Genomic DNA, 25,714 nt, shown 5'->3' with positions numbered 1-25,714 from the left:
TTAGAACTGACCAAATTGTTCTATGTGTTCCCTACTTAAACACCCTTGCATAACTACTTAATCGATCCAAAAGTAGTTGTGCAAAAAGAATTTCCCATCTAGATAGAAGATATCAATCCACTGAAGTCGAGGTGGTCAGACTAGGTAGATAATCACCACGTTTCATTTGGTGCAACTACTTTTGGATCAGTTACAGAGTCAAGGGTGTTTAAATAGGGAACACGTGGAACAATTTGGTCACTTTAAGGCACCCAATGCTCCCCAAGGCAACGCTAAGCCATGCTAATGCTAACAAGTTTGTGCTGCAAGTTGCTGACTGGGGCCGCGTCCAACGACGAGGCAGGTCAGGAGGAACTCATTTCAGGTAAGAGAAGAACACACTTCACTATTGAAACACGGTGGACTGTTCTTTTAAATAAGCCTGAACCCCCAGGTTACGGACACTTTAAAAAATCGAAACAAAGCACAGAGCTCTGTTCATTTCATGAAACATGTGACCGCCTTTGTGGTGTGATTCAAACTTTCAAGTGATGAAGTGATCAAAACTTTAGATAATTTCAGTCAGATATATGATGGGAGATGTAGTACCGTACCTTTCAGTAGCCAGCTGGATCAGCTTAGCCACGTTATAGACGAGGCGAACATCAGTCACCTGACAGGAGGGATATGCTTCCCTACACACACACACACACACACACACACACACACACACACACACACACACACACACACACACACACACACACACACACACACACACACACACACACACACACACACACACACACACACACACACACACACACACACACACACACACAAATCCTCAGGTCATTCAAAGATCATATGATCATAGCCAAGTAAATGCAATTCTTACTTCATTACTGTTAATTACTATCACTGTGTGTGTGTTTGTGTGTGTGTGTGTGTGTGTGTGTGTGTGTGTGTTTGTGTGTGTGTGTGTGTGTGTGTGTGTGTTTGTGTGTGTGTGTGTGTGTGTGTTTATACTGACATGAAATGCATTTTGACGCTGTCCTCTGAGGCACTTTTGGGAATAGCTCGGACAAAGAGTGTGCTTCTGGCCTAGAGGATAAGCAAAGAAATACACACACACGCCAATAACTAAAGCAGTAAATACATTATATGAAGACAGCAGTAATACTGAGTGCATGATCCAGCTTTACCAGACAGAGGGGGAGGGAGGGAGAGATTCACGAGAGAGAGAGAGAGAGAGAGAGAGAGAGAGAGAGAGAGAGAGAGAGAGAGAGAGAGAGAGAGAGAGAGAGAGAGAGAGAGAGAGAGAGAGAGAGAGAAAGAAAGAGAAAGGGAAAGAGAAAGAGAAAGAGAGAGAGAGAGAGAGAGAGAGAGAGAGAGAGAAAGGAAGACATAGGGGAAAAAGGGTATAGTACGAGAAACGAGAGAATAAACTGGTAAATGTGACAGAGAGAATGTGCATGTGCATGTGCGAAACAGTGTGTGTGTGTGTGTGTGCGCGTGTGTGTGCATACCGTATCCCTTGGCGTTTCGTTCATCTGTGAGGTATGGTGTCTCAGCAATGCCACCGTCAGGCAAAGATAGAGTACTGCAATCACTGTATGCAGCCACAGCAGACTGTCACTGTAGATGTGGACACACACACACACAGTCTTATGCATGTGCCCTCAATCTCACCAGCCACTTCATTAGGTTCACACTGGGCTGGACCCCCCTTTGCCTTCAGAACTGATTAAACTACTTGCGGTAGTAATACTCAGGCAGGTTGTGGCATTGCAATGACGCTTAATTGGAACTAAGCCAAGAATATATCCCCCACACTATTAAATCACCAGCCTGAACCGCTGATGCAAGGCAATGTGGATTGATTTCTTCATGTTGTTGACACCATATTCTGACTCTATATCAATGATGAATGAATGATATCAATGCAATGCGCCAAAGTTGAAGTGCTCAAAATGTGTTTCTACACCTGTCATTGCAGTGCCATTTCTTTACCTCCCTAGGTAGAAAATCGCCAAGTTTCATTTGATGCAACTACTTTTGGGTCGGTTACTTGGTCAAGGGTGTTTAAACGGGGAACGTGTAGAACAATTTGGTCACTTTAAGGCACCCAATGCTCCTCAAGCCAACGCTGAGCCATGCCAATGCTAACAAAGTTTCTTCATGTTGCTGACACCATATTCTGACAGACATATTCTAGTCCCAGTGAGTAATAATCCAACATACCCTTGTTGCAGATTGGCAATGGTGGTTCTGCCAAAGCTGTGGGGGTCATTATCTGTGTGACAGCAGGGAAGCATACACAATCACAGACGATGATTTAACAATCATGCAGCTAAATGCAAAACTGTCTAACTGCACAGCAGGCTTGTACGAAATTCCGAATGGAAAGAATTTCAATTCAAAATAATGCCATAATACGAACACTAGGTGGTGCCATTACCTTGAATTTCTTTGAATTTAATCTACACCACCCATTGAAAGTACATAGAACACCACCACCTAGTGTTGGTATTATGGCATTACTTTGAATTGAAATTCTTTCCATTCGGAATTTCGTACAAGCCTGCTGCACAGACACCAAAACAACCACCAATGACACAGACACCGACAAAAACATACTACTGAGGTACATACTCCAGAATTAACTATAATTAACTACAGTACATAACTGTCAAGTAAATCATGGACCTCAAGAAAATGATTAATTCACATTCGTGTTTAGATATAGAATCCATAAATATCCATCTACATCTGTATTTTCATAATGCAGAAGAGTTTAGAAGTAAGAGCCATCATGACCAAGACTGTAGTGTGTGGTGGGCAGGCTCTAAATTACTATAACACCAGCCAACTGGCCAAATGCTGTAGAAATGTCAGTTTGGCTGGTTGAAAAGGAAATGCACTAGTCACTCTGACCTCTTAGTGTGTGCGTGTTTGGCTAGTAAGCTTAATCTCTGCTACATATTTTGGCTGTTGATAAAAAGACTCTCTAATTTCTCTAATTAAGATCCCTACTGGTGGGTGAGATGGGAGTGGACAGGTGCTAGGATCATGTTGTCATGGTGACCTACTCAGCAGGTTGCCGGACAGGTTGAGTGGCAGGATGACGCAGACGGACGTCACGCACACGAGCAGTAGCAGCACGATGAGGTGGCGCTGGAACGACAGGTAGTGTACGGCATCCACGCCGCAACGCTCCCGCACCATCGACATACTGTGGATATTCACGTAAACACGCACACACACACACATGATCAGGTGATTCGAGAATGACAAGTAGTGTACCACATACAACCTTTCACTTCTAAATATGCAGGAAACTCCCTATTACTCTCTCAAACACACACACACACACACACACACACACACACACACACACACACACACACACACACACACACACACACACACACACACACACACACACACACACACACACACACACACAATAAGGTGATGCTGGAACAACAAGTAATGTACTGCATCACATATGATCAGGTGATGTTGGAGTGACCGGTAGTGTACTGTACGCCCTTCACACCACAGTGTGCTTTCATATCATCGTCATACACCGAGGCAGTGTACTGCATCCACACCACAATGCTCTCCATATACTTTGACAACCAATCACACAGAAACACACACACACACACACACTCACTCACTCACTCACTAGCACGCACACACACACTTCAGTAGTATCCACACTAGATATGCTGTATGTACAAATTACTGTGTGTAAAAGCGTGATGGGTGGAACTTACTCCATTCTAATGATGTAAGGCAGCCAGGTGCACAGACCCTAAAAGAAACACACACACACACACAAAGCATGAGCAACACATACACAAGGCATGTTAGCAACAGTGTAAAAAAAATCAGTGAACATGATGCATGACATTGCAATGTGAACAGAGATGTGGCGCGCTGCACACACGGAGTGCTTCTACTACACTCATTCAGGTGAAACACAAACACTCATCTTGAAAACTGATGCTACATTCACAAGTAAACGGCAAGGAAGGTGATGATTGTGATTGTGGGGTGATGAAAAAAGGCCGTAATTGGTATGTTGGTCATAACATTTTATTACACGTACACTAGGTTACGCCTTTATCATGTCCTTCATAGGGGGGGCATTGCAGTAATTACAGTTAAGTCATTGTTAATGAAGATTAGAGTAGTGTAAATGGCATGTTAACATTGCCATAGTACTTCAGCCTGAACTAGACTACAATATGGATAGTTTAGTCTGGCATCGCATGGTTCAGAAAGCTGAGGTCTGTGGGCGGGACCAAAAAGTTTTCCTTCAAGCTGCCTCTGGCAATGCTATGAACAATGGGTTCATTCGTGATGCAGCAGGGATGCTCTTGCTAGGCAGAGGGCATGCGCACTTTGCCAGTTTGATGCATTCTGGTTAGAATTTAGCAAAAGCATCACTGCTTCATCACGAACGAACCAATTGTTATGAGCAACAGTGATTTAAAAGGGGAAAAGCCCAGCCCAGCAATGATGTTTGTTTGTTTGCATTTATGGCCAAATATGCAACTGTGGCTATTTCATGGCCAGTGCAGGTAATAGAATTTGCCTCATATTAAAAATCTACAATGATATAAATAATTGAATAAATAGATTAAATAAGTTTGGTCACATCAATACATTTTAAAAAGTTCAAAACCTTTAAAGGTGGGACCTTATTAAAAATTCCAAAAATAGTGTCTTCTTTAAAAAACTGTTGTCTTTTCCTTCTGATAGCAGGGCAAGTCAGAATATGCTTAATTGATAAGAGATGTCCACAAAAATCACAGAGGGGAGGTTCACTTCCAGTTAGCAAAAAAGGCCCAGCAATGATCCAAACGGGGAAAAGCCCAGCCCCAGCCCCCACTTTGAAAACCACTGGTTGCTCGGATAATAGTACTCCTGATCAATGCCGCCTTTTGCGCCAAAATTTCTTCTTTTTGAGTAAGTTTGCGTACAACTTTGTGGCAATGCTATGACCAGAGCAACAGTGACTGCCCTGTCCGAACAGTGACTAACCCAATGATTCAAACGGGTAAAAGCCCAGCCCCAGCTCCCACTAAGAAAACCACTGGTTACTCGGCTACTTCTACTCTAGTGCCGCTGATCAATGCTGTCTTTTGCTGCACTACTTCGTCTTTTAGCCTCAGTTTGCATCAGACATTTGTGGTTGCCGGTGAGCAAACAGGAAGGGAAGTGTGGTTTGGTGGGAACCTGGCTGAACGCCTGTGTTGAAGTGGAAACCTTGAATATGAGCATACAGTGGACAGTGCACTGCATTCATGCAGTTGTGTTTGGCATTGTGAGGTTGGAACTTGGCGCCGTTTTTAGAGTCCACAGAAAGCTGGGCCCAGCAGACCAAACTCTGTGACCTCATGGAAAGGGCTGGATTAGTTACTCTGCAGTGGTGAGCTGACACTTTCTGTGGACTCCTAGCTAGGATAGTGGTGGTGAGGAGAGTAAATCAAGTGACAAAAAATCTGGTTCAGTATTCAAAAACCTGCGGCAGTTTCCCTTCCAACTCCGGTGGTTTCACTGAAAAAAATGGGCCAAAGTGATCTTTTAAAGTTGTGATAGGCCACCGCTCATCTGTTTAGAAGGTGCAGGATTCAGCAGAAATGTCTGAATAAAAAGAAGACAAGCCGCACACTTCACAGATGAAGGTCTAGGGACCGAAAGCTTGCAAGTCAAGTAAAGCTTCTCTGCACAAAAATAGACCCAAAGTGATCTTTACAATCAGTTGATTCAGAACTGGTGGGATGAAATTTCTCGCCGAGATTTTACTTTCCGAACATGGGATTGACACCCCTGGATACAATAAAGTGATGATGATGATGTTAATGATGATGATGGTGGTGATGATGTCATACCCTCTCGTGTTCAGGATCCTCTCCTTTAGACGAGACAGAGGACATGCGGCCATAACGTCGATGGGATTCAAACCTGAGAGAGCAACACACACATACACACACAAACACACACACTTATGTCTTAAATTTCATTTTCTTTGTCAAGGTTATGCTTTATAATGTACATGAAATTGGACTACAAAGGCTCAGTGTAGGAACAAGGAAGTGAAACACTCACTCACTCACACACTCACACACTCACACACTCACACACTCACACACACACACACACACACACACACACACACACACACACACACACACACACACACACACACACACACCATCTGCAGCCAACTGGAAGCAGTCACTATCACTCGCAAACCGCACACAGACAATAGAGGCCAGCACTGGAAGAAGTCACAGGTTATCAGAGGCTAGCACTGAGAGAAGTTACACACTATAAGCAGCGAGCACAAAAAAAGTTACATGTACTGTAGTCTGTCTCTTTTTCTTTCACACGAACACAATATTTCACACAAAAGGGTAGTTCCTCGCGCTTCTGCTTTATCATCTGGTGCATCGACTCATGGACTCTGATGAAGATGGTCTAACCATCGAAACGTTAGTCATGTTGTGCACTTGAATAAAAAACACAAAGAAATACATCTGTGCTGCTCCGGTGTTATCCTACAATATTTCACACATTAGAATGTTTGAAAGTTAGCCACCTTAGTTGACGTTGTAAGTGTGTGTGTGTGTGTGTGTGTGTGTGTGTGTGTGTGTGTGTGTGTGTGTGTGTGTGTGTGTGTGTGTGTGTGTGTGTGTGTGTGTGTGTGTGTGTGTGTGTGTGTGTGTGTGTGTGCATTGCACATGGTATAATTACAGCAACTTCCCCTTTTCTTGAGGCGTATGAAACAGCTATTTATGCTCCTCACACACAAGATGAAGACACACAGTACATTGCTGTCCTATGGTAGGCCAAAGCTAACACATGCCAGCAGTGTCTGCTCTTAAAACTTGGACTGTCTTGTTGGACTTGTGCGTGAAATACAGTACCAGTAGGATGTTATGGAGGGTAAGGTTTGAGGCTCTCTCTCTCTGTCTTGCTACTATGTCTCGATCTCTCACTCACTGTCTTGATCTCTCACTCACTCTCTCTCACACATACGCGCACGCACGCGCGCGCGCACACGCACACACACACACACACACACACACACACACACACACACACACACACACACACACACACACACACACACACACACACACACACACACACGTACCCTTCGTTGTCTGCGACCAGTGCCAGGCGTCCATAGTCCCACAGCTTCTTCCTGATGGCTGAGAAGAGCAGCAACAGCACCTGAGGAAGCAACCAATCAAATCTCATGTACAGGAGGTGCACAACCTCCTTTAATATTGTGTTGTGTGTGTGTGTGTGTGTGTGTGTGTGTGTGTGTGTGTGTGTGTGTGTGTGTGTGTGTGTGTGTGTGTGTGTGTGTGTGTGTGTGTGTGTACTGAGGTCTTAGGTGCATAGTGTCATGGAAAAGTTTGATCACTATGCACTGTGCCCTCACTGGAGGTATAGCATTAGCTCGGTATTAGCATTAGCTCGGTATTAGCATTAGCTTGGTGGGCTACTGTTTACATTGCACAGCATCTCCTGCTTAGCCTAGCGCAGCCAGACCCGTACAGCAAAAAGCTGTACCAGGGTCTAGGAGGGCTGGGCGGCAGTGTGGGCGGGATAAACGGTTGCTTCAGCCCTCAACGTCACGCAATAGGATGGTGGAACAACCAATCCCCACACACTTCTGTGTAACGTCACAGCTGTCTTTAAAATATTTCTGGTCTTTCACAACGTAGCCTACACGCGACACGCCCCTTTGTAGGTGCAGCGGCAACTTCGAGCCGTCGTAGCAGTGAATTTGTGTGATGACCACAGCCACAAACAAGTTTCCTAATAAATCGTGTTTTCACTTATACAGTTCAAAAATGCATCGTTTTCAACCACATAGCCCTCCTTGATCAATCAGCGAAATGTCGAGCAATGTGGGGCTTGTTAAATGGTTATATTTATGATTGTTGTCAACATGGCATGTTCGGTGTTAGCTAGCTAGCTGTATACCCATAACTAATACATGGCTAGCCGCTAGCTCGGTAGACTAGGTGTCATTCCCATCTATTTAGTAAGCGACTTACAGACTTTCAAAGCTCCAAAATGTCTCGTTTTTAATGACATGGATCTTATTAGAATTTGGGGCAGGCATATAATACAAGGCTGGATACCTAGCTCTGTTATTGACGACAGGTTAGCTAGCCACTAGCGAGGGCCTCTTTGTAGGTGAAGCGGCAACTTTTTCATTTATCCTTTATTTAGCCAGGATTGTCCCATTGAGACTACAGTCTCTTCTGCCAGGGAGTCCTGGTCAAAATGGCAGCAAACATATAGTTACAGACACAGACAAACACAAAGACAAAAAGGAAAATAAATGTACAAAAAACACATTAAAAAGAATAAGTTTACATAAAACGTATTTTGAGATTAAAAGTAGCCTATGTGCTGCATAGTCAGAAACAATGACACTCCTCTGTGTATACTGTATTAATTTTTCTCTTAAAAGTCTCTAATGAGGGCAGAGAGTCCATACATAGTATCTTCTGCAACTCATTCCATAGATATGGGGCATAAAAAGAAAAGCCTGTTTTCCCTAATTCAGTGCGAGGAGTACAAGACTGTAGTAGTAACTTGTGTGAAGAGCGTGTGCCATAAGATAAAGTACAAAAAGTCAATAAATTACAGATATAATAGGGAAGTTTGCCCAACAGTGCCTTTGCAATAAAAAGTAACATATGCAATTTACGCCTTAAATACAAGGATGGCCATTGGACTTTAAAGTACAGATCACAATGGTGGGTTCTAGAGGGGGCACCTTCCAGCCGTCGTAGCAGTGAAAGCGTGTGATGACCACAGCCACAAACAAGTTTCCTAATAAATCGTGTTTTCACTTATACAGTTCAAAAATGCCTCGCTTTCAACCACATGGCCCTCTTTGATCAATCAGCGAAATGTCGAGCAATTTGGGGCTTGTTAAATGGTTATATTTATGATTGTTGTCAACATGGCATGTTCGGTGTTAGCTAGCTAGCTGTATACCCATAACTTTCCCTAATTGTCGCTCCCAACGCAGGACGCTCCCCGGTCAGCTCGCTCCCACTAGCCAGACTATCGATCCCATCTATTTAGTAAGCTACTCAAAGACTTTCAAAGCTCCCAAATGTCTCGTTTTTAATGGCATGTGTCTTATTAGAAATTGGGGCCGCAATTTCATTCTACACCTACAGTAGTGGTCTGATAATAGCGTGTGACTATCTGGTTCTGTAAAATGCTCAACTTAGCTTACCGAGCTAGTTTAAAACATCGAATGATCAAATGGTAATGTGTTGAGATCTATTTGTGTCCGATAAGTTCATGGTGTATTATTACATCAATCCATGTCAGCCACTAAATGTATTATCATCCAGGCTTTTTAAATTAAGTAAACACTTTCGTGCTGTACGTAGCACGGACGGACACCATGCTCCTTCTTAGAAAGTTTCCTGTTTACTATGTAGCCCGGCCCCCCTCGCGATTTGATTGGCCCTGTCATCGGATAACTTTCAGCCTCGCAAAACGACCGGGGTCCGCTAGACTGCCCCCGGGAGCAAATTCAATTTGCGGTCGCTAGGGGCGTCTAGCTTTCTAGGCTATCTCCTGCTTGTATTTACATTTCCTTCACCCCAACTTGCTACTATCTCGCATACAATGCCTTATTGCAATGTCTACATTCTATATTTATCTTATCTTTTGTTTACTTGTTCAATGTTAAAATGTCAAATGTTCATTTGTACTGTATTTATTATTGATCACTTATTGTTACCAGTCCATCACTGTAACCTGTCCTGTCTTGCACTTTATGGCAGCCTGTAAAATGTCAGTCTTGTATGTCTACCTGTATGTCCTGGCAAGGTATAGAGAGAAAACGTAATTTCATTTTCCTTGTATGACTTGCATGCATATGAAGAAAGTGACAATAAAAGTCAAGTCAAGTTGGTTTTATTGTCAATTTCTTTACATGCACTGGTCATACAAAGAATTTGAAATTACGTTTCTTGCTTTCCCATGCAGACATAGACTAATCTAGGTAAGGACATAGACAGTATAGACATAGACAGTACTCATACATGGACATAAGACAGTATGGACATAGACAGTGCTCATACAGACATTTAAAGTGCAAGACTGGACAACAGAAGACTTGTAGAGAACATACATTAAGAGGAGGTATTTTGCTGTGCTTTTTCTAAAAGTCCTTTGTAGCGTTCTGACATAGTAATAGTAGCATTTGAAGAAAAATAAATATTTAAAAAGGTCTATCAAGTACACCAGCAGCAGTGTGTGTGTGTGTGTGTGTGTGTGTGTGTGTGTGTGTGTGTGTGTGTGTGTGTGTGTGTGTGTGTGTGTGTGTGTGTGTGTGTGTGTGTGTGTGTGTGTGTGTGTGTGTGTGTGTGTGTGTGTGTGTGTGTTTAGTGCAGGTAGAAAGTGCGGTGTGCATCTGTGTGTGTGTGTGTGTGTGTGTGTGTGTGTCTGTGTGTGTGTGTGTGTGTGTGTGTATGTGTGTGTGTGTGTGTGTGTGTGTGTGTGTGTGTGTGTCTGTGTCTGTGTCTGTGTCTGTGTCTGTGTCTGTGTCTGTGTGTGTGTGTGTGTGTGTGTATTTGCTGACTTGACTTGACTTGATACAATACTTGGCTTGGCATGGTCCCCCGTCTCAGCAACATTACTTACAGAATTAAGAGACTGTTGACCATACTCCACCTTTCATTCGTTTCATTAACAACATGGCGGCCATTTAATGCGTGCAGTGTCCATCGTTCAAGCACTGCGTTTTCCGCCATTGTCATGGGATCATCCGGGCGCTTTCAGTGCACGGACTCAACCGAAATTTTCAGCATGATCGCCCTAGGCACTGAAACACAGTGCCCGAAGTGCACAAGTGTGTGGATTGAGACAAGGGGACAGTACCCGAAGTGCACAAGTGCACAATATGAGACAGCGAGACACACTCACCAGGAAGACGATGAAGTCGAGCAGGAGAACTACAGGCACTCCACCGAACTGCAGCCCCTTCAGCACGGTGCTCTGGGTAGCGTTGAAACACACCATGTTGTCCAACTGGGAGGAGCCATTGGAAGATAGCCCCGCCCACCAATCCCTTATGGTGTCACCTGAGGAACCAACACAAGGGCGTACTTTATATGTGTGTGTGTGTGTGTGTGTGTGTGTGTGTGTGTGTGTGTGTGTGTGTGTGTGTGTGTGTGTGTGTGTGTGTGTGGCTAAGAGACACACTTCACTTGGGCGAACCTAAATAGTCCTTCCACAGATAGGCCTGATTCCCCCTTCATCTGCTTTGCTGTTCATGAAGGTTAAATATTTTAGCTTTAGATCACATGTTCGGCCATGGCTGATATTGTTGAAAACAATCTGTGTGTGTGTGTGTGTGTGTGTGTGTGTGTGTGTGTGTGTGTGTGTGTGTGTGTGTGTGTGTGTGTGTGTGTGTGTGTGTGTGTGTGTGTGTGTGTGTGTGTGTGTGTGTGTGTGTGTGTGTGTCACTCACACGGAATCTAGCTTTTATGTTAGAATGTTTATCCTTAGTTGAATATTCAGTTATATTTATTCCCATTTGAATAAAGGACAGGCTGAAACTGTCCATTGCCATGCGATCTCTAGGGGGTGGCAGCTTTTATGTGCAGGGGTGTCATACAGGGGGGTAAAGTGTGACTGAGTCACCAGGGCCCAATGTATATAGGGGACCCACACAGTGTCTTTATATAGATATATGGCTGGGGGGTTCCATTGGAACTGATTGTACATAGGGTCCACAATTTGCTGCTACGCCCCTAGAGGAATTGTGTTTTTAAGAAATTACATTTTCTTTTTTTAAGCTCCAGAATGAAGTCAAGTTTACTGCGTTTACAGATTAAAGCTGATACAGCTTTCGGATGACCTTGTATTTTGGGAAGTTTACCTGAGCCTGAATGTCTATTTTGTATTCCTTTGTTATAGATGGGAACATTTTGGTGTTCCTTTGTTGCTTATCTAAAATTAAAATAAACATTTGACTTCCTTCTGATTAATTGTGGTTGACAAATGTTAGAGAGTTGAGGGAGCAGTTGATGTCTGCTTTGAAGAGACTTACCACTCACTGCAGAGTTAGTCTACCTTAGCACGACTTACAGAGAAAGGAGATCCTTGCCCCTTACAGTCTTATAGTCCTGCCCTGCATGGGTTTCTCTTAAAGCATGTGACGTTCAGTTATTACGTCATCATGATCAGCTGATTCCATCAACAACTATAGTAAAAGACCAAAGAAGCACACGGTGCATGGTATACACGTTGCGCCAGTGCTAGTTCTGCCATCAGCGGCTGGGGTTTCCCCTCTGCAAGCAGGATACTTAGTCAGGGTTCCGCACCGCCATGCCGCGGTACTGTTCTGGACTACCCCCGGTAAGCCTATGATGGTCTTAAGCAGTATTACTGCACTCCCCTGGCGTAGCATACAGTCGGTATTGCAATTGCCAAATCCTGTTGGCATAGTCTAGGCCGGGTGAACTCCGCTCGGACAGACAGCAGCCAAACCCTGGCATCTGAATATGTGTATTTTCATTTACGAAGCACATTTTTACACAGTGCACAGCATCCACTGGCTTAATCGCTAAAGAAAAGGGAGTAAAGGTGAGTAGGATACACAAAAGACAAAGTTGATACAAGTTCAAGTTGGTGAATAGAAATGATTAACGAGAACCAACAAAACAAAGAAAGTCAGGAATACTGATAAAACATGACTTTGGATAGGGGTCAGAGAGTTTAAGGTGTTTTTTTTTCCAAGCCTGGTCAGACTCCCAGGCTGTTGGAATAATGTGACCCGAGATAGGGCCTTCAAACCATTAGCTGATCCTCATAATGAATTCCTAAATGGACAGGAAGTCCGTGGAAGAAAGCTGAGATGGGGGGCGATACCAGAGATTCTGTTGCTAAGGGTACCAATGGTGATACGCTCTCACTTCCCCACTACTCCAATAGCAGTTGGCATGCTCAGATGGAATCTAAATTCTGTACCACAACCAGATGGCTACATAGGTAGAGAGAAGTCTAAGATAAGGACAGCTACAATAATCCAGCCACATTTATAAAAGGCATGGATAGCCTATTTCCCAGATTTTGGCATAAAAGGATTTGAGGCCTTCACAGATGTTGGCAGAACGGCATAATGCCCAAACTCTTGGGAAAGGGAGAGAGAGATGCCACAGAGCACAGGTAGGTAAATAGAGTACAGTAACATTTCTAAACCCTGGAGGAAATGAAGGTGTCACAGCATAGATAGATCCAGAGTAGGCCCCTACACAATACACAGGACACATAGTGAAGGCTGATGGATAGTCTTGCCATAGACCAACTCTACATCATACATCACTGTTACAGTCAGTGGAGTAACCATATGCTATCACCACAGTGACAAGCACCCTTCCACTCTGCACCAGACACAAGATAAGACAGACTGGGGGTTTATGCAGCTCTGGACGGGCTCTTATCAATGTTTAAAGGACTGCCGTTACAGTCATTCTTAATCAGAATGTATTTTCCTCAACCACCATAAGAATTCCAAGCTTTCAGCACCCGTTTTACGCACTCCATCACTCTCAAAGGAAGGAATAGAAGGGCTGGGACAGACTCCGGAACAGGGTGTGTTTTATTGTGCTTGACTGGACTGTACATAACAGCTGACTTGGAGGACCATGGTGAGGCCAACAGAAATAGTGAGGCGCGTAAACGATCACGAGTTCGCCTGCCGTAAATTACAGAGTAGGCTACTTCGCCACAGTTCCAAGAACCAACGCGCTTGGGCACCTGCCCGTAAAGACACCATCTCTTCAACAGGGACAGTGTTTGTGTGTTCACTATGTAGCCTGCAGCCGATGGGCGGCTTTCTCTCTGTCGAGATGTCAAACATAGCCATACACCCAGCACGCAACAGCTGTTTAACTCAGGGTATGGAAAGAAGACTACCCTGCGCTCGATAAACACAAAAGTGGACAGCGAGTAGGACAGCCAGAAAGTTCAACGTCATCCATCAATCCAACCACAAGTTACCCTACTTATGAACCTTGTTGTGCGCATTCGTACATCTTTGATATCCTACACAGAATCACACTATTCCAAAAATGCGTTTTTCTTTGTTCCTTTTCGTATTACCAGCGCGCGCTGTCCATATGGCATGTAGACGACAAAATCTGACATACGTACCCATTGTCAACACCAATCTCGAGTTCTCGTGGTTTTCGGACAGTAAATCATTTTGCCATTGCCACCTTACACAGTTTGATCACATAAGTAAAGAGCCACGACCACAACAGACATACATCCGTGTATGCGCACAACTCTCTGAGCAGCCATTGGTCATGATCAGGGTCCAGTGACTCCACTCTACCACTAGATGGGGTAATTTCCACACTGCAAACCTTTTATTATTTGTACTTTATTAGGATGCTTAGGAAGGCTGGACTGAACTACCGCCCTCTTACCCAGGCCTACAGAGGACTTGTAGAGAGCATCCTCACAACAGGGATCACTGTCTGGTATGGCAACATCACTCAGGCTGAAAGGAAGTCTTTGCAACGAATAATCAAGACTGCAGAGAGGATTATTGGGAGGGAAAGTGGAAAACAGCGATCCTAGCGGTTACGTTCCAAACACCAGGGCGACCCTATTGAAACTCCCATAGACGAGTTTTAAAAAGAATCCCACAAAGATATGACTAGGAACTATAACACCAGACACATTTTTCAGCGTACACAATAGGATGAACTACTACCTGTGAAAATCTTAAGTCATTTTTTGCCCTTTTAAGAAAAATAGAAATTGTGCCAATCTGGTCGGAAACGGACTACAGCTCCCAGCATGCTGTGCTTCGCGCCTCGTTGACAACACAGAGAAACAAATGAACGCGAATGAACGCAAGTTCTTCGCATATCTTCACATTCTTGTAATCCTGTGAGTTACACATTGTCTTCTTATTAAACATATATACACACGATCATTTTGGTTTGGTTTTAACTTCTCTAGTAGATATGATGGCTTCTGTGGTGACGAGTAGCCTAACCACCTCTCTGGCTCATGTTTGGCTATGCTAATTTGGCTATGCTAATTACATGGAGTAAACACGTCACACCTGCCAGTCAGTGTAGTTCTGTATTAGCTTTTTAAAGAATATTAACCCTTTCATGCAGACACCATGAAAAAAATGTGCAAGATTTTTTATATATTGATTTTCTAACTCATAATGGAGCTAATATGAAGAATCTTTTGGAATTTTTCAAAAATCTCTTTTGATGTGGAAGTTATTTTACTGTCCACATATGTGGACACTGCGCATCAAAGGAGTGAAAAGTTATATAGGCCTATACTGTATTTCAAGTTCAAATTAAGCTGTTTTATTCATTTTTATGGTGTTTTATGCTATATAACAACACAATATAACAATTTAACACCATATATCACTGTAATTAACCAACAACAAAAACATATATATAAAAATAGCATTGTTTATATAGGCGGTCATAGAAAAATATGTGGGAAATTCTTATTGCATGCAAGAAGACAGCCAATGCTGGTGAACAAAAAGCTCAGTTTGATTCAGCATGTACTCTAGCTCAATCTTACATCATTTATGTTGTCCCTGTATAAAAGGTAATGTGAAATTTGCCTCCAGACACATGCGTTCTGTAGTCATTCATCAGCATTTTCAAGTATTTTCTGTAAAAAAAATAGTGTTAAATAGACCCCCTATTATAAATGTAAGTTAATTTACTTACTTTCCATGTTACCTTGTGTCATATTACAACATTATATGACACTTATGCATTATACATTACACTATTTAAGGAACAAAGATGAAACAAAGAGAAAAAAAAACTGTCAATTTAGCAATATTTACATACACAGCTATGGCAAGATTTGTGGGGAAACCTTGTTGTATGTGGAAAAAACCTTAAATTCTGATGAAGACACATCTGTATTTGATTCAGCATGGATTCTAGCTCAATCCTACATCATTTATGTTGTCCCTATATGAAAGGTAATATGAAATTTGCCTCCAGACACATGCGTTTTGTAGTCATTCATCAGCATGTTCAAGTATTTTCTGTGAAAAAATAGTGTTAAATAGACCTCCTATTATAAATGCAAGTTATTTTACTTACTTTCCATGTTACTATATGTAATATTACAACATTATATGACACTTACACATTATATATTACAGTATTTAACGAACAAAGATGAAAAAAGAGAAAAAAAACTGTCAATTTAGCAATATTTACATACACAGCTATGGCAAGATTTGTGGGGAAACCTTGTTGCATGTGGAAAAAAACTTCAATTCTGATGAAGACAGATCTGTATTTGATTCAGCATGTATTCTAGCTCATTCCTACATCATTTGTGTCATTTTGTGGTGAAAGAAACCCGAAATATGCCTATAGACACGTGCGTGAAACACTAATTTTAGGTAGTTTTTCTTGAATTTATTAAATTAAAAGTGTTAAAATGTGTTAAATATGTTAAAAAATAATTTATTTTCACACTATAATCATTATAAATGCTCATAACATTAAGTATTTGCCCAAAATGAGCAGAATATTCTCACGGTAATCATAAATAATATGTTTATCATTAGACTCCCTTGATGCGCAACGTCCACATACGTGGACAGTAGCTTTATATTGTATAAAAACCTACCTTTATTGTAAATTTGGATTTTAACAACATAGACTTCTCAAGTGAACTGTACTAAACATCATAATATTTTTTAAAACCTGAAATTGCCCTTTGGTGTGGTTGATTTTCAGATATAAACATGCTTGTTATGGTCATAATTCACATCGGTGGATTTCTTAGATTGATGATGTCATCAAACACTTAATATTTAGTGCAAAAAGTTATAACTGCTGTTAAAGTATTGTAATGAACCTCATGGTACTTCCCATATACAATTTGGAAAAAAATAACCACTATTTACCTATCTAAAGTGGGGTTAGAATTACTGTCCACGTATGTGGACACCGTGCATGAAAGGGTTAAAATCAGTTCAGATCAGTGAAAAACCGAACATTTTACCACCTGATTCCATAAAACGGGCCAACATGCCTATAATAGGACTGCCACTACTTCTACTTCGTCGTCAGGGCCGAGATGTAATTTTTCAGAGAAAAAACCCATTCATTTGTTGCAGGGGCTTGGAACGTTGCCAGCAGGGGGCGATGAGATTACTTTCCCTCCCAATAGGCACAGCACTTCCCTCCATGGACTCTATATATGTACAGCGCAGTCATAGGAGAGCAGAGAGAATCATTAAAGACCCACTCCATCCAGCTAACTCTCTGCTCAAACACAAGAACTGCACATACAAACTGAGACACAGTAGAGCGGACAGCATTCCTACCAGAAAAGCAAGGTTTTTCAACAGTTTCTTCCCAGCAACAGTGAGACTGATGGCAAAAAAGAACATTTGATCCACCTTTTTTTAATTATTATTATTCATTTGATCTCTTTGATTTTTATCACTTTTTAATGTATTTTGTCTTCCTATTTTTCTATTTAATTCTATTTATTCAGACTCAGACTCAGACTCAGAGGGCCTGCACAAGAGTTCCTATGTGCTTGGACTCAGGGCTTGGCATTAACTTTTTCAGCCACCGGCCACTGTGGCTATTTGTTTTCCCGAGTCACTAGCCATTTAGGTATTCCACTAGCCACAGATTTTATATTGTTTTTTTCTTTATCATGATATTGTACGTCTAACCTCAGAGGACGAGGTGCTAAAGCAATAGGACAGCTTTCTACATGGAAGTATATCAAGCAAATAGAAACTGAGTTACTGAGCTTTTGAACTCAAATACAAACAATTGATACACAAGGAGCGAACAACAGAATATAGGCTACTATGATGCATATGTCATACCAAGGAATAAGCTGCTAGCCAAATTGGCTAGTGACACTGAACATATTACTAGCCACAGCCAAGTTTTACCAGCATTTGGCCGGTTGGCAGGTGCCAGTGTCAAGCCCTGCTTGGACTACTAGTTTATGCACAAATGGCAAATAAAGTACTTTGAACTTTGAACTTTGAACTTTTCGTCCAAAACAAAGAAGCCTGTAGCCTACTGCAGTGGTTCTTAACCTGGGGTGCGGGCACCGCCTGTGCAATGGGTGCGCCAGAAATTTCAGGGGGTGCGCGGATTATTTTTTTGTTGAGTATGCGACCAAAATTCTGCTTACGAACATTATAATTAGGCCAAATCAAAGCGAAATTAAAACACGTTTTGGTCCCCATGTAAAATGATTAAGGTATGGGTTAATGTCTCCAGCAAGAATCATTGTAATTAATCACTGTAATTAATCAGTTTTTAGTGTGTATAAGTTTAAGTTCATATATATATATATATATATATATATATATATATATATATATATATATATATATATATATATATATATATATATATATATATATATATATATATATATATATATATATATATATATATATATATATATATTAATCGTTGTATTTTCTTTTAGTTGCAGTTGTGTAGTTAATTGCTTAGTTAGATTAAGTTGTTACAAACACTCAGCTTCATTATTTTATTTTTATTAATCATAATAAAAAACTTGACTTAAAAAAAGAAGAAAAAAACCATTAATTAACCATTGTGTGAACTTGTTTTACTTTACTTTTGTGAAATGTGAGTGAAAGGTGTGTGTGTGTGTGTGCATGCGTGCGTGCCAGATCCTGTAAGGGTGTGTAACCTTTTGTCTCCCTGCTGTGCTTGGGCTGCCACCACCCCAGTCCAGAGTTTACAATGAGCTTGTGAAAACAGAACTGAGTAAGCCTGACAATAGCCCCTTTTTCACTGTTAAATCTTTCATCATCCACTTCGATTCCATGAATGAAACTCTCCAGCCAGACTATAGCCAGACTCTAACATGAAAAGTGCAGTCTGGCCCTGGTTCAGAAAGCTGTAGTGCTGTTGCTGGGACCAAACCCGATTTCAATAGGCCTATTTGACTTCATTGCGAGCGGTTGATGTTGACGAATAGGGTTGTTATTGGACGATATTGGATCGAACCGAGAACGATCGAGTCACGATACTGTATTGTAATGTCAGGAGCAGTGCTGGGAGTAACGGCGTTAGAGTATAACGGCGTTACTAACGGAGCCTCATTTTGAGTAACGGAATAATTACAGTACTTAATTACTTTATCCATAACTGTAACACCGCCCCCGTTATTCGGGAGGTAACGTGACGCGGTACAATTTTATGAATTGCAGCGCCAGTGTGCACTGGCTGCTGACAAAATCAAGGAGCAAATGGGAACGCCGCATAAATCTGTATCGAGCCGGCTTTTAATATGCTCACATTCACCCTTTGCATGCATGAGAGCAAAATAGCTGAACGTGATTTGCTAAAAGTGTTAAGTGGGCGGAGTGTCGGCTATTTTCCACCCACGCGCGTAAACACAAGTCATTCTACAGTTCACAGGGGAGCGCATAAAAGAAGAGAAGAGACAACGGCAGTAAGGCCGCGAGGTTGCATGTTCGAACGGTAAATAATGTTTATATCCAAAGTATACTGTGCCTTGGAAACAAAGTTATGTCCGTAACGAGCGACTCTAATTTCACTAAGCACCTCTCAACATTGCATGCTGGTGGCACACCTCCAAGCCCCGGGCCGTGCAGCTAGTTTCAGCTGTATCGAAGACGGAGACAGAGGCAAGCCAACCCTGATTTCTCAGGACAAGAGTGAGCTCAACAAAAAACGCCAGGTAGCCTATGTGGTTGAAAACATGTTTCCCCTATCCACCGTGGGGTCGGAGTTGTTAAGGGCTCTTGTTGCAAAAAAAAGAAATCCATCTCGTGAAAGAGAAATGAGATTGATAATAGATCATGAAGATATTTGATAGTATCTTAAGCAAAAACAACATCACAGCCAAAATAACATCACAGCCAAAATAACATCACAGTACCTTGTACTGTGATGTTGTTTTTGCTTAAGATACTTTGTTTATGAAACCCCCATTTAACTGTTCTTTCGTTTCTTTGTCATTTTAAGCTAAATTAAAAAAACGCAAAAAAATACTTTTCCTGGTGTCTAGTTACTTTTATAGTGAAGTAACGCAGTTACTAACGCAATTACTGTTTGGAGAAGTAACTGGTACTTGTAACTAGTTACTTTTTCAAAGTAATTTCTCCAGCACTGGTCAGGAGGCAGTATCATGATACGCCTTTTCAAAGTTTTGTTATGCTTCAGTCCAGAAAACAGCCATAGGATTCGATGTGATAGATAGAGCTTCCAAGCTTCAAATGAGATACATTTCCGATATCGTGGGGTGTATCGCATCGTAAAAAATTGTGATACGAACCGAATCGTGAGTTGAGTGTATCGTTACAGCCCTGTTGATGAACCATGTGATGTGAGTGAGAACTTGTTGTCACGATGTTGGTGGTATTGAATACAGCGTATTTAAAGTCTGACACAAATATGCACGAGACGATGAGCTCACACCAGTTTGATCTACTCATGCAGCATGCAGCACTCAATGCAAAAGAGTGTGCTCAACTTTGGTCTCCTAAGGGGACGTTGTCCCCTCCTTCTTCTTTTGTTTATGTGGTGTTTGGTGGTGGCTTGCACAAGCTGTGCACTACCGCCATCTACAGTGCCACTGGAACTCCATTTATTCTCAACCTCCAAAGGTCTCCAAAGGTCTCCTAACCGAAGGTCTCCTAAAGGGGCATTCACCTGACGTGAAATGGATCCTGGAAATGAACGTGCCTGGAGTATCTTTCTGTTCTGAAGAAAATCTTTGACGCTATTGTTCAAAGTGCCCCTGCAATGTCGCCCAACAGTACATGACCAATCAGAGCAACAGTGACTAACCCGCCCCTTCAAACGATACGTTCTGATTGGAGGACAACAACATCCTTTTGCCATCCTTCTGTATCTGACCTCCAGTGGTGCAGTACTAGACCCAATATTATTTGCTTCTATAGGACTACACTTCACCTGCTCCCCTTCTCCTTCACAATGCCACACAGACAACAGGCCTATTCGATTTTGATGCCGCCGATCGACATGGACGAAGCACGTGAGCGAGAACTTGATGTCACGATGTGGGTGGTATTAAATACAGCGCATTTAAAGTCGGCCACAAATATGAAGCCTATTCGACTTCGTCGTCAACGGTTGATGTTGACAAAGCACGTGAACGAGAACCTGTTGTCACAATGTGGGTGGTATTAAACACAGTGAAAGTTGGCCACAAATATGCACGAGACGATGAGCTTGCACCAGTTTGATCTACTAACACACTGTTTCTCAACCTTTTTTGTCCTGCGTACCCCCTTAGCAATTTTGTCATATGATGAGTGTCATATGACTCATGCTCCATGTTTGTTCCTCTATCCCAATGTGACTACACTCAATATTTTTGTTACTATTACATTTTTCCAAGTACCCCCTGAGGTGTGCTCGCGTACCCCTAGTGGTACACGTACCCCTGGTTGGGAAACACTGTACTAACACACCACGTGTGAAGTGTGGGGGGAAAGGGGGAGAGGAAGAGATGAAGTGGGGAGCAGTGCAAACTTTTGTAGGGGGGTGAGACAAGGCGCCTATACACACGTGAGTGAGTTGATGGCCAACCAGTTCATGGGAGCATGATCTCGGAACATGACCGAAATTTAGAAAGTTGAACAGGAAATCTAACCATCATGCAGCATTTTCAGCCAGAATGCATTGCTGTCTACATGCGCATGTAGCCGTTGCGGAATCTCAATCGCACCTACTAACACTGAAGCCATTATCTTGTTTTCCAACATTTGAGAACAAGAGAGGATGTGAATTTGGACTTTAGAAAGAACTCTATGTGGGCCCTTCTCAAAACCTAGTGCAGGACACTTCCAAGTGTATCAGCCTAATTAGTCACACCCAGTGATTGGATACTCTTTATTAGTCACACCCAGTGATTGTATATTCCGTAGTTCACCAAAGAGTATCCAATCAGTGGGCGTGACTAATTAGGCTGATACACTTGTAAGTGCACGGCACTAGGTTTTGAGAAAGGCCCTCTATGGTTGTCTGTCGATTGTGTCTGTAGGGGGCACTAACAACACACTGAGTCATTGACAGACATAGACTTTGGCACATACTGTACAGACAAACAGAGACAAATGTTGACACATACAAATACAAACATACACGCATGCACACATCATGTGCATTTAGCGTTGAGCGGGGGATGGGGGTGTGGGGTTGGTTAGATTGCCATCTCCGTTTGCTCTTGTTTCAGTCTCTTTTGAGTCTTTTGAGTTTAAGTTGTTCATATTGTATTTGTCTTTTATTTTTTATATTATGTGGCATAGAATAGAGCCTCTGGGTCCTTCAGCAATCTCACTTTCTGGACTGTGTGTTGGAGCGTGCAATTGTATATTTTTGACACATTGATTGTATATTAGAACCAGTGCTGAAGAGAAGAATAGACACAGTTAGAAGCTTGGCATCCAGTTCTAATATACAATCAGAGGTGTCAGTAAAAGTAAAAAAAAGAAACACAGTTTCCTTCCAACACAAGTAACTTATCTGAGTAACCGGTAGACCTGTGTACTTCACAGCTAACACAGTCTATCTATCTCATTAGGTACAATGTAGTAAATGGTGTAACAGCTATGTAACGCCATGTGCTAATGTTGTAATTACACCACAAAAGTACTTTTACTTTTACTTTTGACACCTCTGTATACAATCAATATTTTGACCACTATAGAGCGATACTAATGACAAGTGTGCAGCGGACAGAACCAACAGACAGAATCAAACCTTTTATAAAAACTGTTTTTTTCTGTTTTATTAAAAACTTGATCGGAGGCACAAACAAAACATATAATTAATTATTTACAATTATTATGTCCTTCTTTTATGTGCCTGTTAGCATCCATGGGCAGGCTCAGAGCCCATTCCAACATGGAGATTGTCCAGACATGTCTGTGTTTCGTGTGTGTGCTCGCTCATAGTATATTCACTCATTTATGTATGTGTTTGTGTGTATGTATGTGTGCCGAAGAGGTGTCAAAAGTCTGGTACAGGGGTAAAAACCCTGCCGCAGTTTCTTCCTACCATTTCCACCAGTTTCCTTCTGGTTGGATGAAACTTTTGGCAGGGTTTTTAATTCCGGAACCCCCGGATTGATGTGTCTGCGTGTATGTGTGTGCATTTGCGTGTGATTGCATTTTCATGTGCATATGCGTGCGTGTGTGTGTGTGTGTGTGTGTGTGTGTGTGTGTGTGTGTGTGTGTGTGTGTGTGTGTGTGTGTGTGTGTGTGTGTGTGTGTGTGTGTGTGTGTGTGAATGCATGTGGCATGTGGGTGTGTGCGTGCATGTGTGTCTATGACGGGGCTATCCCCTGCTCTTCTTGCAGTTCTGGAGGGCGTCGGCCAGGGCGCGGAGTGCCATGTCCGCATTGGCCTTGTTGCAGTTGTAGCCCATCAGACCCACTCGCATCACCTAGGAACCACAGGTCAAAGGTCAGATGCTGTACACAAACAGAGATAACACACAGCAATACAAAAATGCACGGGACAAAGAGATAATTTATGCCTCTTTTCACTGCCATTTTTCTGGTAGGCCTACAGCTCCACACAGCGCGACTCGGCTGCCACTTTTTGAGCTGTGTCATCGAAAAGCAAAAAGTGGCGGCCGAGACGCGCTGTGTCGAGCTGCAGGCCTTCCAGAAAACCGGCAGTGGAAATATGACATTACAGAAACACACACATGCAAAGGCTTTGACAGTAACATCCACACACCACATGCATACAAACACACACGCAGACGCACACAAAGGCCTCCATGAACACACATTACATTAAGCAGACACTTTTATCCAAAGTGACCACCAAACAGGACATAGGTATTCAACAACACCCAACCAGCACACACACAGATGCACAGAGATCTCTCACACAGATCTCTCTCTCTGAGCGATGGGAGGGGTGACGTGAAGCTCTGCTAAAGATGCAGTTCCCATGTTTGGTCACAGGTGGAAGTATATTCTCAGATAATACAGCAGGGGTATTCAATGAAATGTCAACGAGGGCCAGATTTTCAAATTCCTCCCAGTAAAAAGCCCTAACTATACTGTATGTATGTATTATGGTTGCCATCTGACTGTCATTGAAAAAAATACGGGACACTTCATTGAGGTGGGGGGTCTGGGGGTCCTCCCCCATAAAGTTTTGCATTTCTTAGATGTCATTTCCTGCATTTTAATGTCCCCTGTTCAGCTCGATACGGAACCTGTACTTTTATCTCTAAATTCCGAAAAACGTTTTCTTATTTCAAGGGGCTAGTGGGGGGCCAGAATCTTGCTGTCCAAGGGCCGCATCTGGCCCCAGGGCCACCATTTGAATAGCCCTGCAATACAGAATATTACACATCAAACTCTCTCTCTCTCTGACTGACCATGCCAATAGAAGGTCCCAGCCCTCCTGTCATCTCCATCTGGTGGTTCTTCATGATGTAGGCCAGCATCTCCCTCCAGTCGTAACCCTCAGGGATGGCGATGGTCGTCACTGAGGGCAGACGCAAGTCCTGAACACACACACATGAACACACACACACACACACACACACACACACACACACACACACACACACACACACACACACACACACACACACACACACACACACACACACACACACACACACACACACACACAATTTTATCATTGTACATTTTCAGTATGTGGTGCCCCGATTGCTATGGTGTCACCGGCAGCACAGGAAGTGGAATAAAAGTGCCAACTCTATTTCCTTATTCTTGTTCTTCAAAGCTTTTAACACATTGAATATCAGGAATGTAATTTTAAGGGTTTATAATATTTATTATTTTTTAATTATAATTTATAATTTTAAGGGTTTATTACTCCCCACGTGTTGAATGCCAGCACGCAGTGATCTACATTTCAAAACTTGACACTGTAATGCAAGTTATTTGTGATTTTGGTATTCTTGTGATGAACCGAACTAACACCACATGATCAAAAACTCCTACAAATTAACAATTTGGATATTTCATCTGGGCATTTCATCACAACACAGTATTTGATTGTTATTACGGTGAAGTATCAAATGATGCACTTCTTGATAACGTCACGTCAGATTTCGTGGGGTAATCATAAGCTGTCTCACCAACTGACATTCAATGTGCTAACTGGTTGCTGAGTCCCACATAAAGTAAACGAATTGAGGAAGTAAACGACAGAACTCTTCAGATTTATTTTCTTATTTATTCGCCCACAAACGTTTCAGGCGCAGAGCACTTTCTTAACCTGTAGTGGTGATTGCAGGCTATGAGCCTGAAACGTTTGTGGGCGAATGAATAAGAAAAAAAAGAGTGCTCTCGATCACCATCAGCAGACAGCAACCACATGTCCAGAACGCACACACACACACACACACACACACACACACACACACACACACACACACACACACACACACACACACACACACACACACACACACACACACACACACACACACACACACACACACACACACACACACACACACACACACACACACACTCGCCAACCTTGTCCTTGATGAAGAGTTTAAGACCCAGGTCCTCCAGTCCTTTCCAGAGGTACTCGGCTACCTCGCGATGATGCCTCCAGGACTCCTCCAGCCCC

At 42.4% G+C, this 25,714-nt stretch overlaps 2 protein-coding genes across 2 annotated transcripts in view; both read right to left on the bottom strand.

Annotated features, from left to right (window-relative positions):
* Nucleotides 1-14,298, bottom strand: part of tmem63a (transmembrane protein 63A) — a 30,686-nt gene extending 16,388 nt beyond the window's left edge. Inside the window, exons 1-10 of the mRNA XM_063223412.1 lie at nucleotides 14,212-14,298; nucleotides 10,978-11,135; nucleotides 7,157-7,236; nucleotides 5,889-5,961; nucleotides 3,765-3,802; nucleotides 3,072-3,214; nucleotides 2,224-2,275; nucleotides 1,509-1,617; nucleotides 1,013-1,083; nucleotides 594-674 (exon numbers count right to left, since the gene is read on the bottom strand). Of these exons, the coding sequence (XP_063079482.1) occupies nucleotides 594-674; nucleotides 1,013-1,083; nucleotides 1,509-1,617; nucleotides 2,224-2,275; nucleotides 3,072-3,214; nucleotides 3,765-3,802; nucleotides 5,889-5,961; nucleotides 7,157-7,236; nucleotides 10,978-11,135; nucleotides 14,212-14,215 (809 nt within the window). The 5' untranslated portion in view covers nucleotides 14,216-14,298. The remainder of the gene's footprint in view (nucleotides 1-593; nucleotides 675-1,012; nucleotides 1,084-1,508; nucleotides 1,618-2,223; nucleotides 2,276-3,071; nucleotides 3,215-3,764; nucleotides 3,803-5,888; nucleotides 5,962-7,156; nucleotides 7,237-10,977; nucleotides 11,136-14,211) is intronic.
* An 8,540-nt stretch (nucleotides 14,299-22,838) lies between these two features.
* Nucleotides 22,839-25,714, bottom strand: part of agxtb (alanine--glyoxylate and serine--pyruvate aminotransferase b) — an 8,953-nt gene continuing 6,077 nt past the window's right edge. The window contains exons 9-11 of the mRNA XM_063223411.1: nucleotides 25,618-25,713; nucleotides 24,480-24,608; nucleotides 22,839-23,525 (exon numbers count right to left, since the gene is read on the bottom strand). Coding sequence (XP_063079481.1) covers nucleotides 23,418-23,525; nucleotides 24,480-24,608; nucleotides 25,618-25,713 — 333 coding nt within the window. The 3' untranslated portion in view covers nucleotides 22,839-23,417. The remainder of the gene's footprint in view (nucleotides 23,526-24,479; nucleotides 24,609-25,617; nucleotide 25,714) is intronic.

The sequence above is a fragment of the Engraulis encrasicolus genome, chromosome 18 (genome assembly GCF_034702125.1).
Source record: "Engraulis encrasicolus isolate BLACKSEA-1 chromosome 18, IST_EnEncr_1.0, whole genome shotgun sequence".
In the NCBI taxonomy this organism is placed as follows: domain Eukaryota; kingdom Metazoa; phylum Chordata; class Actinopteri; order Clupeiformes; family Engraulidae; genus Engraulis; species Engraulis encrasicolus.
The sequence above is the reverse complement of the archived record's forward strand: the minus strand, read 5'-3'. Positions and strand labels throughout refer to the sequence as shown.